The sequence below is a fragment of the Temnothorax americanus genome, unplaced genomic scaffold (genome assembly GCF_048541705.1).
Source record: "Temnothorax americanus isolate GAGA-0224 unplaced genomic scaffold, ASM4854170v1 Scaffold88, whole genome shotgun sequence".
Taxonomy (NCBI): domain Eukaryota; kingdom Metazoa; phylum Arthropoda; class Insecta; order Hymenoptera; family Formicidae; genus Temnothorax; species Temnothorax americanus.
In genome coordinates, this window is record NW_027509811.1 from 361789 (window position 1) to 375531 (window position 13743).

The window sequence follows — 13743 nt, forward strand, 5'->3', positions numbered from 1 at the left end:
CGTGTCTGCGCGTGCCGACACGTGCGTGCCACTCGCACAGGTCCGACTCCATTTAATTACTGGATCGAGCGAGCTTTCACGGCCGTTAAAGGAAATTAATTGCCCCAGCAACGTCCATGCTGCCGGTTTCGACAGCGTACATGATGGATCAAGCAGGACGCCAGATAGGAAAAAATTCTGTGGGTGAAGAAAATAAATTCTCTCACGCATGGTGGTTTATGTATTGTGATTTTTTATCTGCATATTGTTGTTTATAACGCTAACGCTTTGATATTTTTGCGCGCTTTTGTCAGGTGAGAAGAAAATTTTAATAATGCACGAAAAATATAAAATAAAGTAGAATATGTCGTTTCAGAAGATATTTTTTTCCAACGTCCACATTTCGAATTTTTTACTGTTTTGAAGGCATTATTATCACAAGCGATATTATATCGAAGCATTATTATCATCGCAATGTCATCCAATTTACTTTTATTATTGCGGAGCTTATTTTATATCTGCTTTTCGTTCGACAAAGTTCCCGCGCTATTCACTATCTTTGATCTATCCTATCCTTGCTTGCCTCGTATTTATCGGACTTCCTCCCGAGAGCGCGCGGTTGCGAGATTTCCTTCCTCCTGATCTCTCTCCTCGCCAAGTTGTCTGCTGCTACGCTCCTCTTCGAGTTACCGTAAATTGTTCTACTTAGCTAAGACGAGTAGTGACCCTCCCGAGCGAAGTTTAATTAGCTTTTAAATCCCTGCCGCTCATTATGCCCTCCTTTTTCTCTTCTAAATTGAAGGGACGGGGGGGGGGTTAGCTTCTTCTCTTATCGGCCAACTTCTCGCGCAAGTAATCGCGCGGAAAGGAAAAAGGAAGCGCGCCCTTTTCAGCAAGAAATCCAACCGGGTAAGGAATTTCCACCGTGAACGACACACCGAAAACCGATCGGCGATCGGTTTCGATTTAATTGGCTGGCGGATACTTTTACTCGCTCGACGCGAGTAACACAAGTAGGGACAGTGCTCGATAAGCAACGCTGCTGTCTGTGATAATTAAACAAGAACTTTACACTGACAAAGAAACGAAAATTGATACCGATAATTAATTCTTAGATCCTCTCGTATTCTTAGGTTCTCGCATTTCTCAGTTCGTTATGTTTAGTTTCTTGAATTTCCTTTCAAAGTTCTTGATTTTCTACTTGGTGTTAGCTTCCAAGCGTCAATATCTGTTGAAAGTAGAGGAAGGTGGAGTAATTCGAACCACCTTAAGCCTTTTTCAAGACAAATTGAAGTCTATTAAAGATAACTAAACTTCGTTTTCGCTTGTTACAACGTGTTTCTAACAAATTTGTTTATTTATAGTAAGTATTAATGTTATAACAACTTTTTCGAAGATAGATTTTTGTAAGGTAAATTGAACCATGTTGGACAAGGTGATACACTTTATTAATCTTTGTAATTTTTCTCGTATTTTAAGGCATATTAATAATAATGAAATAGTTTATAATAATTGTTATATTACATAAAGAAGGATAAAGAATTTTACTTTATATACCCCAAGGGGCCTTAAAGGGCGTTTTGAAGGGACGTACCCAACCCTAACCTCCAATTCATCCACACTACCTTACTGTTTCCTCCTTTGGACCAACGGTTCAACGTCTCTTCCGAAAGACGGAGCCCAGTTTTCTCCGCATCTTGCACAAAAGGGCGCGGTTTTTTCGGAAAAAAATTTTTCCATGATTCATCCCAAGCAGCATTTTGACGTCCGCCCGACGTTAAGATAAACACACTTAACGTTGGTATCCAACGTTTTCGCTACGTCGTTTCAACCCTCTTTTGCACTAATTTGGGGAATCAAATTTAGGTTGTACCAACGTTGGAATCCGACTTATATAAGTTAAATTGAGGTTACATTTTTTCCACCAGTTTTAACGTTGGTATGTAAACTTTGATTTTGTACACTCTGCTAGACCTGAGGTTATTTTTTCACAACGTACATTTTAGGTGTAGTTTTCGTGCTTCCATTCAAACCATATGACGGCATTGGTGTAATAAATGTATTATAATACGTACTTATCAATTTGGTACAAATAAAATGGCTTTATAGGAAAAATATAGTTTGCGCAGTCTTTGATACTATTGTAATTTTGCCATAAATACACGAACCCAGCACTGAAATTGTATAACAAAACCCACTTTATTGATAAATGTGGAAATGATAGGTCAAAATTAGACGAATCCTTTCTAAAATATTCCAATTTACTAAATATTCTAATAAATAACTAAAATTTTCCAAAGTGTAGATTTTAATTTTTTTTCATCAAAATTACTTTTAAGATAAATATGTTGTCAAAACTTTAACAACAGATATTATATAAATGCTTTAAATTGTTAATAAAGTGCGTTAAAAAATTTAAATCTAAATATACTGGAAAATGGCGGATTATTTGCCTTCCTCTTTGAGGAATGAAAATGGCGAAGTCAGCGTTCCACACTATATCAAACTTTACGTAGTAAAAGGTGCGATAAATTCTACTAAAATTTGTCTTTTCGTATAAAATAATTAACTTTTTCCGACTTTTCCAAACTAAGTAGTATACCACTGTAGGCAAAATTGTACCTATATTGACTAAAAGTCTTAACAAGGTCGCCAAACTGACTTAACATGTCGATAAAGTATTAATTAGTTGAAAATTCTATACTAGATTTGTGAATGAGTCGTATATCTTAACCAAATCCGACCTATGCAATACCATCTATATGGTGATCTAGAGCATGGTTATGGCAGCCGTGCAGCCGAGCGAACGCGCTCTCGAGCTGTGAACCGCGCGGCGCGCGCGCGTTATTTCCCGACGACGCGACGATAACCGCGTGAGATGAGATGGACCGGTTCGGCCGTGGATCGTCAACATTCGTCGCATAGTCCTCGTAGCTCACGCACGACGCCGCGAATTGCCGTCGACGATGCCCACTTGACGCAGCAGTAATCTGCTCTACATTTTTTTAGGCAGAATTTGTTACCATTTCTCGCGATTTCTTAACGTCAGTCAGAAATGACCACAGGCGACGTTTCACAACGTTAGCGTTTTACAACGTTTGATAACAAAACGTTGGTTTACGTTGGGAATTACGTATTGAAGTCGCTCGAAAAGTGTAGTGCAGAGTATAACGTCAGGCGAACGTTAAATATCTTAACGTCGGGTAATAGGACTTAAACTGTTTCGAATTTGACGTTGGGAAAGTGATAAAAAAAGCACGTCGTAATTTTAACGTTTAGACAACGTCCAAAAAACGTTAGTAATTATAAGTTACATTTTATAACTTTCTTGAACCGCTTACAACGTTGTGATTAGTAGAAAAGTAGTCCTTAGTCGGAAAGTTAACCGAAAAATGCTGCTTGGGATGGCTCTAGTGGACTCGAACCTGGTTCCTCAGATTACGAGTCTGGCGCTCTGCCACTAGACCACACCGCCGCCCTTAATTGTTATATTACATATTTATTATATTCTAATTTATTACAAACTCTAATTTTTGTGATCTTTGTAACAATTTCATACAAATATATGTGACATGTTTAAAACTTTTACTCACAATAATACGTAGAATAAGTTCATATACTAACCTTACGCTGTAAGCGATACACACCAAATCTTCAGTTTTAATTTTTAACTTTATGACACGTTGTGCCACGCTGCCGCTTTGTACATTAAATTAGGGAGTTAGCAGCTAGTAATTCCACTACTGCCCACTAGGTGGTGACACTTATATTACAAATATCGTGATGGTTCAAGTTGCTCGCGTGGTTTACATTACCCCAACTTCCTGTAAAATAAATCGATCCCGAAAAATAATCGGTATTGAATCAATTTTGATAAGGTATATAACTGGTACGAACGTTTAATACGAACGTTTAATACGAGAGAAAGACATTCTTACTAAGCTATCGCTAGTCATTTCCGGCGACACATAGCGCGTCTTTAGCGTCCATCTTTTGATTTATCACAACGCGCGGCCACCCGCGGGGTAGGCAGCCGTGTCGGAAGGCTCCTCTATACGCGGCGATGATAAATCTCGGGCACTCTCGGCTACAGGCGCCGCCGCTAAATCTGCGCGAATCACGCAGTGTGCGGCCGGTATCGCTGTAATAAATCGCGCTTCGATCGCAAAACCGTCTTGTAATACACGTACCGCGCGAGAAAAAAGATCCAGATATAGTAGGATTTATCCTCTAATTCCCGGGGGAATTAAATCCCCGCGGATTGAAGCGCTTCAGAAGAGAATAGCGTACGAGATCAACACCAAGTTGGAAACTTTATAATAATTTCGAAAATGACATTCAAAAGAAAAAGCTGTACCTATATCTTATAATTTTTTAATTAATAAAATATTAAAAATAGTAATTTGAAAATTATTTTAATGCAACTTAAATAGAAATTACAGTATTAATGATAACTACACTGAAAAAAAAGAAGCGTAAAATCAACATTGATATACATACTTGTATATACGCAAGAATATATATTCTTCTTATAAGAGTTTCAACTTTTTATTTCAACTTTTTTTTCTTGATTGAGAACTACATAAAACTTCGTTCAACTGTTTAAATGACTTCATTCAAACAAGTTTTCTACTCGTTTAACGTAATATAGTCTCATTTCAAGATTATATATATTCTCGCTTATATGCAAGTATATTTAGTGTTGATTTGACACTTCTCTTTTTTCTATGTAATCTGAAAAAATTGCGTAGTATCTAAAATTCTCTCGACAAGGGATGTCGTGTCGTTACAACGCAGCAACCGACATACCAGCATATATCGCCCTAAATTTCAACCAATAACCGTTTCACCGTAGAGAGAATTCCCGCCGTATCCATGCACGGAAGCAGCCAGTTTTACGTTCGAATGACTTTCCGTTCTCGGCGAAAGAGATAGAACATAAATGAACCTCCACTTTTGCAAAATACTAACGCCATTGTGTACATTTATAATATACAACTTAAATAAAAAAAGTTATAAAACTCTCTTCTTGCTTTTTTCTTACGCAAAAAAAATAAATAAAAATAAAATAAATATGTATATTATACATTAATTGTGAGAAAAAAAAGCTGTTGCTTCAATTAAAGTGCTATCACAGAGTGCCAAAAACGTAATTAGTTTATTCAATTGTATTATTATTAGACCCAATATCTGGATTATTAAATCAATAATTAAATTATTGGTTTCATAACCCAGATATTGGGTCGAGTATTAGGTCTAATAATAATACAATTGAATAAACTACTTATGTTTTTGGCACCTCGTGATAGCATTTTAATTGAAGCAACAGCTTTTTAATAAAAACTAGAATAATATATAATAATAAATATGATATACATTACATAACAAATACAATCATATAACATTTAAATTAGAAACAATAAATATGATATGAAGCACTGATGCTTTGAGAGAGAAAAAAAAGGATATGACATCTCGTCGTTTTGGCACAATCTCGCGGCGAGAACATCGTCCCGTTGTGCATTATGGAACGGCGAATATGGCGAAGATCCTTATGATCCTTCTTGCTATCAACTTGGCTCGCAAAATAAGTACGCCCGAGATTCGGCTTATTCTGAATAATATATCAAACTTATGAAGGCGGCTTTGAGGTCGACGTCGCGGCAAATCCTTATATTATAAAGTAGAAAGACGAACGGACGAAATTGCATTTCGGCGACCCATGTGTCTAAACGATTACACGTATTTCGATAAAATCCGATAATCCGCAAACGAGGATTTCATGTGACACACGTGTGGTGAAGGCGCGAGAGCGAGATCGAGAGAAAGAGAGAACAAATATGTTATGCTCCGTAAGTATAAAAAAGCGATTTTAGATCCTGTATCAAGGACTCAGAAGTGAAAAAATTAACAAGATCTAAAAATTCAGGGCATTAATTGCCTGCTCTCTTCCTCTCTCTCTCTCTCTCTCTCTCTTTCTCTCTCCCGCTCTACCCCTTCGAAAGTTTCTAAACTCTAAAGAGCTAAACTTCCAGTTATAAAATCCATCTAGGCGAGGTTCCTAGACAGCATCTACCCTTTCCCCATCCTCTTTGTGTCTGCGAGATGAGCTAAGTTTATTATCGTAAATGAGATGATTCCGAAGAGAGCTACCCATCTACGGAACCAGCTACCCGCGTCCCGAGGGGGATCGCCTCAAAACCTTCTTATCGTAGATTTAACACGTCGTTACGTCCCGTGAATACGCTGTGAATACATGTGCGTAGACGCAAAGCAGATAATTCGGATACAAAACTAATTTTGCGAACTCCTTACGCGCATTAAGCTCGCCGGCGACTTCCTCCGAGAGTTTCGCGCATTTATCTGGAACTCCGAATAACGCATTAACGTAGATTTATTTAGCTTGAGAGAAAGTTGTAATTTGTAAAAAATTTGCAAAAAAATGGTTAAACTGGATTAAAGTTAAATTCAAGTTTTGCATCAAAATTGAGTTCTACTCAACTATAGGGCCAAATCAGTTTCATTATTTCAACATTTCTATTTAGATTTAACTTGAACTAATAATTGTTTATTATATAAAGAATTAATTAATAGCATTAATGGAGCCAGTTCTAAACATTATTTTAAGATTTTGAAAAATAATATAAAATAGTTACTTGACAATTTAATATATAAAGTTATTGAAAAAAAAACTTTAACAAATTTTTATTTCAAAACAACATAAACTTTATGTTATGATTTATTTCATGTATAATTCCAATTTTAATATTTATTCTTTTGCAATTCATACATCAGAGATCGACGCATGCAATATCGCTATTATTTATCAATTTGATCTCAAGAGCATATCTTTCAAACTACGAAAGTTCGTGCTTTTCGCGTTCTCGCGGATCAATGAGCACAAACAAGCATCCGGAGCGCAAGTATCTTCCTCTCAACTCGATGCACCTCTCTACTTCTAGACAGCCGTCGACGTGCATATGCGGACACATTTCAAACAACAGAGACGATTTGACGAAAACGAAAGTTTCCGCCTCGAAATTCGCTTCGCCTTGGCGGCGCGCGGCGTGGCGCTCCGTTCGAAGATTCATCCGCGATTTAATTTTAGAAGAGCTTTTCGCGCATATGCGCCAGCTCAGTCCACTCGTAAGTTTCATCGGGACAAAACGAATTTTCGACGTGTGCCTTCGTCGCGAAAGAAAGAACATAAGTGTGTCCGATTATTCAACAATCGTCAATTTATGTGACACTTTTAACAGTTTTAACTGTCCAATCCAAACTGTTCGGCGATAACGATGTGATTGGAATGTGGAGTGTAATTACTCAAATTAAATTTATCATATTTGTTAAAGAAGATACGTGAATCAGGAATACGTAAAAGGAAGCGAGATTTATTGTTGCTGTGCTATAGAAATCTTTTGTCGGGCATGCGAAAAGGGGTAAAGAGTCAGTCCTCGACTATTTTTGCGACGCGAGAACCTCTAAAAATAGAAATTGTTGTACAACGTAACAGCGTAACAATTTGCCGCAATTTCGGGTATACATTTTTGCCCGAGAAAACAATTTTTTTACAAAATTCGTGAAATAAAATTTTTTTCCGAACAAGAGATACAATAGCGGTATGATAACGGGGGCGGGATAACCGTGGCGGGATTTTCTCACCTCTCGAAAAATCTATCATAAACATCGGCGAAAGTAAAAAGAAGTATTAATGATGGATGCGGTGAATTCCTATAAGCTTATCCACCACAAGCGGTCGGCAAAATAGGATTTGCCGCAATAATCGCTTACGCTCGCTCGTTCAATCCTTAATCCCTTAACAACGCCAGGAAATAAAAAAAATTGTCAAAAATATTTTATTTTATACGCTATTGTTGCGGAATATATATATATGAATGAAGTTGACCTCGTTAATAGAAAATATACAAATTAAAAATATACATTTTAAAGTAAATAAATATACCATGAAAATGTTTATATAGATAATATATTTAATACACCGCTGTATAAATATACTGTAGATATAATTTTTCTTCATCTTAAAAAATACCTTTTAATAAAATATCTTTTAATACATTTTTAATACATTGTTTGAATATTACAAAGACAAAAAAATACTTACTTTAATAAATGTTTTTCTGTTTGCCGAGCGTGTAAATAGGGAAATAAAACGAAACGTTCACGCGTGCAGAGGCAACATATCGAGCGCATGGCATCAACTGTTATTGAGTTCTCACCCTGAGAAGCGCTCATCGATGCGAAAATGTACAATTCGGCTCTGTTCGTCGAGGAGGCTCTAGTTGTCATCGTCAACGTTAAAAATAACGTTGACGGCTTTTTCACAAGTGTGAATCTTCTCGCAAAAATTTCCAGGAAAACTTTGATAACATCTTTTTCTTTATTATGTTTTTCAAAATTATGTACTATCACGTATACACGACTTCTCTATTTTATTTAATAGATTTTCTATTTGTGTTATAGCGTGGAAATAATAAATTACCTTTATTAAAAATAATGTACGTCCTACCATTAAAAAATTCTTCAAAATTTTAGGATTGTTTATAATTATGTCTAAATAGGCCATAAAATAATATATTTTCTTACTAAATATGTCTTAATAACAGTGTTATTTACTAGAAAAGTTAATATATCGAAGTAGAACAGCATTTCGAATCTCGAGAAATTTGTAGTGGAAATATTACGTTAAAAGAAATTCAAAAAACTTGGGAATTGGTGTTGCAGACTACACCAGCTTGACAGGTAGAGCTGATATGGTCTGAAAATCGTGCGGCGTGTTCAAGTCTTCAAAAGTTTGCCCACCGTAAACGTCACAAATATCGGATTTAGTTGGTTGGCGCTCCCTCCCTCTCTCTCTCTCTCTCTCTGTCTCTCTCTTTTTCTGTCTTGCATTTTTCCAGGTTAGTTTCGAACTCAACGTCATTTATCCGACGTAAATTACAAGACGCTCGCGTATATCGCAAAACTGCGAGCAAACTATTATCGCGATACTGGGAAATGAGCACTTCGCCCGTCACGCGATCGAATTTTGCGCGAACGCGACTTGCCGCTCGATGTTAACGTGCGACGTTTTATAAAGTTTTTTACGTCGTTGCCCATGTAAAAATATCGGTGACGTTCTTAGGTGCGAAATTTTTTCTTATGACTCCACAAAATATTCTGGATAGAAACATTTCGGCGAAGTATGTATCGTTAAGAAAAATTTTCAGGAAGTCATTTTATATAAACTGTTCGTTTAATAATTTCGACGCACTGCGGTTGGAGTTCTTGACGTTATAAGTTGAAAGGTCTAAACGCGGCGACGCGCGCGGCGATGTCCTCCTGGAGGCGATATTCTTGGCGGGACAAACAAGGGTGAACGCACGTACGAGGAGAGAGCGACGGCTCGCGCGACTGCACGTACTCTTCGCCCCAAATAGAACGCGCCGCCTGTTGGTAAACTCCGCTCTCTCTCTCTCCCGTGCATCTCGATCGCCAGCTCGTTTTCTCTCGGTGCGCGCGATTCCTTTCGCTTAAATACAGCCGAGGAATGCTGTGTCTACTAAAACAGTCGCAAGAAACATTTCAAAATAAGATAATTGATAATACCATCGCTCGTAAGCCCGTGAATATGGATACATTGAACTTCAATCCTTTTGAGTTTAATGGGAGAAGTCTTTGACTACAGAAGAAAACTAAAAATAAAGCTATAACTATAACTGTAACTATATATAGCTATAGCTATATTTGTATCAATAACTATAACTATAACTACAATTATATACGATTATAACTACAATTATAACTATACTAGGACTATAACTATGACTATTTACACTTTTAACTATACTTTCATAGTAAAAAGGAGAAGTATATATATTCTACTATTATTCAGATGTGTTATTCAAATTTTTATTACAATTTTCAGAGAACATGTATCTTTATACATTTTAAATCTGCTTTCAAAAAGATAATTTTAATAGAAAAAAAATTTGATTTAAACGCAGCAGAGCTGTATGTACAGAACAGAATTATACGTTAATCGCGCTAAATATAAAACACACGTGTTTGTTTGATGCACAAAGTCCCGGCCGACGGAGATGTTTAAAAGTTCGAAAATATAGATACAAAATATCAATGAACTCTGCAATAAATTGTAACTCGGATAAAATTGGAGTGGCGTCCCGAAAATTGTTCGATAGCTACGAAAATGTGAAGCTCCGCACGTATAGAAAAGTAACTCCTCTCAATCCGCGTAAGGCAGCGGAAGCTACGAAGTGAAAAGTTCCAACGACGGCCGAAAGAGCAGTCGTTCTCCTTCGCATCCGGTTCTGAGCGGCAGCCGGAAAAATTATTTTTACTTCAATCGCGAGTGTGTGTGCTACGTCGCAGTTGTCGCTTCGTGCCATTGTGAATTTCTTAAAGATTATATTCTACAATATTTTTCTACTTCTGTGATTTTTTTCGCACGGTGTTTCTTTCGCGAAAAAAAAAACGCTGATTGTGAGTTGTTCTAGAAATTGCAACAAATTTGGTGATAATTCGGACTGAGTGCTCTATTCTCGTAAATATTAAGTTATTATCACGAAATGGAGAATCTCAGATTTGACTAAATTGCTGAGCATTAATAAATTTGGTGAGACAATTTCCAAAGCACTGAACTTGGTGTTGTGGAAATCAACAAACGCGTGGCAAATGTCCAAAATGTTGCGAATAGAATTAGTGGGCCTACTATTGTTGGCCTGCACGCAAATTCTTACGGAGCACCGCGACTTTCATGAATCACGGGATCAATATGGTTACCATCAGCGACACTCTTTTCACGACACTCAGGAAAGAATAACGAGGGAGGTGCGCGTCAAGGAAGGCCGATTACGCGGCATGGTGATCCAACCCAGAACCAATCACAATTTGCAGCTGGTCGACGTCTTTCTCGGTAAGTTTCAGAACGCCATTACGTTTAATTATAAAGAATTATCGTTTACATATAGGTAGATAAGAAATGATACATTGCTTCGCGAGAACCTTCAGCTTTCTCGTTGCGTTACATTTAATGCTAAAAATGGACGTTGATCCTTCGAAGAAAGGATGCATAGAAAACAACCGAACCATGTACCATTTATATCGATTACATTTAACTCGATGGAGACGCCAAGCTGGTTGACGCAAAGCCGTCGTTTCATATGCAACAACCTACTACAACGGTATCTTGATAACGTTCCGATACTCCGAGGGAACTCGGCTCCGGTCAGTGAGCAAAAGTTTCCTGGCAGCTGCATATATCCGCGCTTTGAGAATCCCGATACGTCAAAGGATCCAAAACGAGAAGCGCGCGTCCGTGTATTTCGGGAACAGATATTACTGCCGTCTCTTCGCGGCATGGCATGGCGCATCTCTCCCCTCTGGTTTTCTCCGTCTTCGCTTTCCACTCGACTCGCTCGACGCTGCGCTGCGTGGCGTCCGTCAACTTGCACCGCCACGCGTCAAATTGCATCCGCGTGTGCATCCGTATATGCAAAGTCGAGCCCTTCTTGATGTTGATCCGCGCACTTGAGTCGCTTTTCGATGCGAAAACCTGTCTCAACCTTGATAAAGATAACTGAATTAAAAAGCACCGATGGGAATTGCAATCACGAAATTTGATTAAATTGAAAACCGAATCGAGGTCGGATAGAATTTAAATAGGAATTGATGTTTAATTGTGTTAAATAAAATTACATTGGAATTTAATTATAATTAAATTTCAACTGATATGCAGAGAAACGATATTCAGCTTAATGAGAAGCGAAGTTAAGCGGCACTGACGTAAATCCTTTTTCAAAAATACATTTAACGCTATTAATAGCAAGCACCGATGAATAGTTTGTTTCCTCAAACACATTTGTTTTGTAATGGAGATGTCAGTTTACCGTATTAGTTTGGTATTACGTCATGAATCTATGGAGCCAGTGTGCAAGGCGGTCCTCTCCCCTGTGTTTTAGGAGTTCCTTACGCGGAGCCTCCCGTGGGATCCTTCAGATTTTCTCCGCCACGCTCACCGCAGCCGTGGAGGGGGGTGCGGCAGTCGCAGGAATTCGCCCCAGTTTGCCCGCAAGTCTTGCCGAATCTTCGTGAGGAAGTAAAACCGGGCAGGTACGAGTACCTGGAGAGACACTTGCCGTACCTGAGGAACCAGAGCGAGGACTGTCTGTACCTCAACATCTACGCTCCCCATCAAGCCGAAGGTGAGTGCGAGAGTGGTTACGGGAGAATAGGATGAGTAGTATTGCCGCGGAAGTCATTTGGTATCGATACCGAAACTGGATCAAATCTACAAAGTCCGGGTACATTGAGAAGTAACTCATCTGTTTCTGACAAATTATTGAATTAGATGAGAAATTTGATCGCGATGTAGCAGAATCTTCATAATTCAGTTTAAACTTATATTTTGGGTTATACGGATCAATATTCAGCTTAAAATACTATTTTGAGTTACACATTGCAGATTAATATTCAGCTTGACTGTACTATTTTGGTTATAATGATGTTTACTTGAATTTAATAACCATTTCTATTATATAGCTTCCAATTAGATTTGATTCAATTTAGGAACGAAATGTTCTCATACTTAACAAATTTAATGGGAAATTTTTTATTCACATAACTTATTGTTGGGCGTGTACAAACTATAAAAGCAAGTAATCAAAGTATTTTACATCTCTACTGTATATAATTCGCGAACACGATGATCCTCATATTCGAAGTCCGGATAATCCGTATAGGTGGAATAATCCTTCGACAAAAATGGGAAAAATATCCCGGATGAATTGAAACTTCCTCCGGATTTTCCCTTGCTAGCAAACGAAACATGGAATATCCAACTGGAAAAAAAGGAAGGATCGGATCGACCGTCCCGTCTCGTCCCATCTCGCGCGGGCTCGCGCGATTATGCGGGTGCATTCGGCTCTGCAACGAGCTTTTCCGCACGGTCAACTGCGTAAAACAGCTGCCATCGATTTACGCGGGGGCCGGCGTCACGGTGGAAGGAACGGTCACGTTGGGTTCGGCTTTCGCGTGCGCGTTATAAATTCATTCCTCCCCTCTTGCGCGTTCGTATATATTCATTCCGCCAGTCGGTCGCTCGGTCGGTCGCCCCCGTCGCGCCGCGCCGCGCCGACGTGCGTATATTCACCGTTTTACAATACCGTCGGCTCGAGTGGGTTAAAACTCGCGTCGCCAGGCCATTTATGAGCGTATGGAAATATCTGCAAGAATTCCAAATCGAATTGACCGGCGGGGGCTATCGGTATATAGCCTTGCTACGGAGAGGTATCGCTCGCAAAACCGCACCATCGCGCCGCATCAGCCCGTTTGTTTCACGCCGCGATACATCCGCCATGAGCTGAAAATTTTTTTTCTATTGCATTTCCATGACGGAATATGATTTTGAATTGAACTCTCATTTTTCGATATCCACTTTAGAATTTCCCCCACGTTTCACGCGGGATCGAAACCGATATAAAAATAATCATGGAAAAGAAATCGATACTGCCTAATGTTCCTTTTTCATAAAGCTTCTAAATTTCTTATGACTCAAACAGTTTAAGGTAAAATTAGGGAAGATTTGGTTGAATCGCAATCTTAGGTTTCTAACGTTCAATTTAATTTTCGCGTTGAAAATATTTCAGATATATTATAATAATCTGGTCTGATTATGATATAATTCGCTTATAAGTTAACTTCCGCGAGAATGTGGCGTATCTTCTTTATCTATGTCCCCCTCCTAAT

At 38.4% G+C, this 13743-nt stretch overlaps 1 protein-coding gene across 12 annotated transcripts in view; it reads left to right on the forward strand.

Moving 5' to 3' along the window:
* Window positions 1-7118: 7118 nt before the first annotated feature.
* The window catches only part of LOC143907752 (uncharacterized), a 59609-nt gene continuing 52984 nt past the window's right edge, over window positions 7119-13743 (forward strand). For 2 of the 12 annotated variants that reach the window (XM_077424693.1, XM_077424704.1), the window contains exons 1-3: window positions 7119-7418; window positions 9905-10912; window positions 11958-12200. In XM_077424693.1, the coding sequence (XP_077280819.1) occupies window positions 10672-10912; window positions 11958-12200 (484 nt within the window). In that variant the 5' untranslated portion in view covers window positions 7119-7418; window positions 9905-10671. The remainder of the gene's footprint in view (window positions 7419-9904; window positions 10913-11957; window positions 12201-13743) is intronic. The other 10 variants (XM_077424696.1, XM_077424695.1, XM_077424699.1 and 7 more) reach the window with 10 other exon arrangements.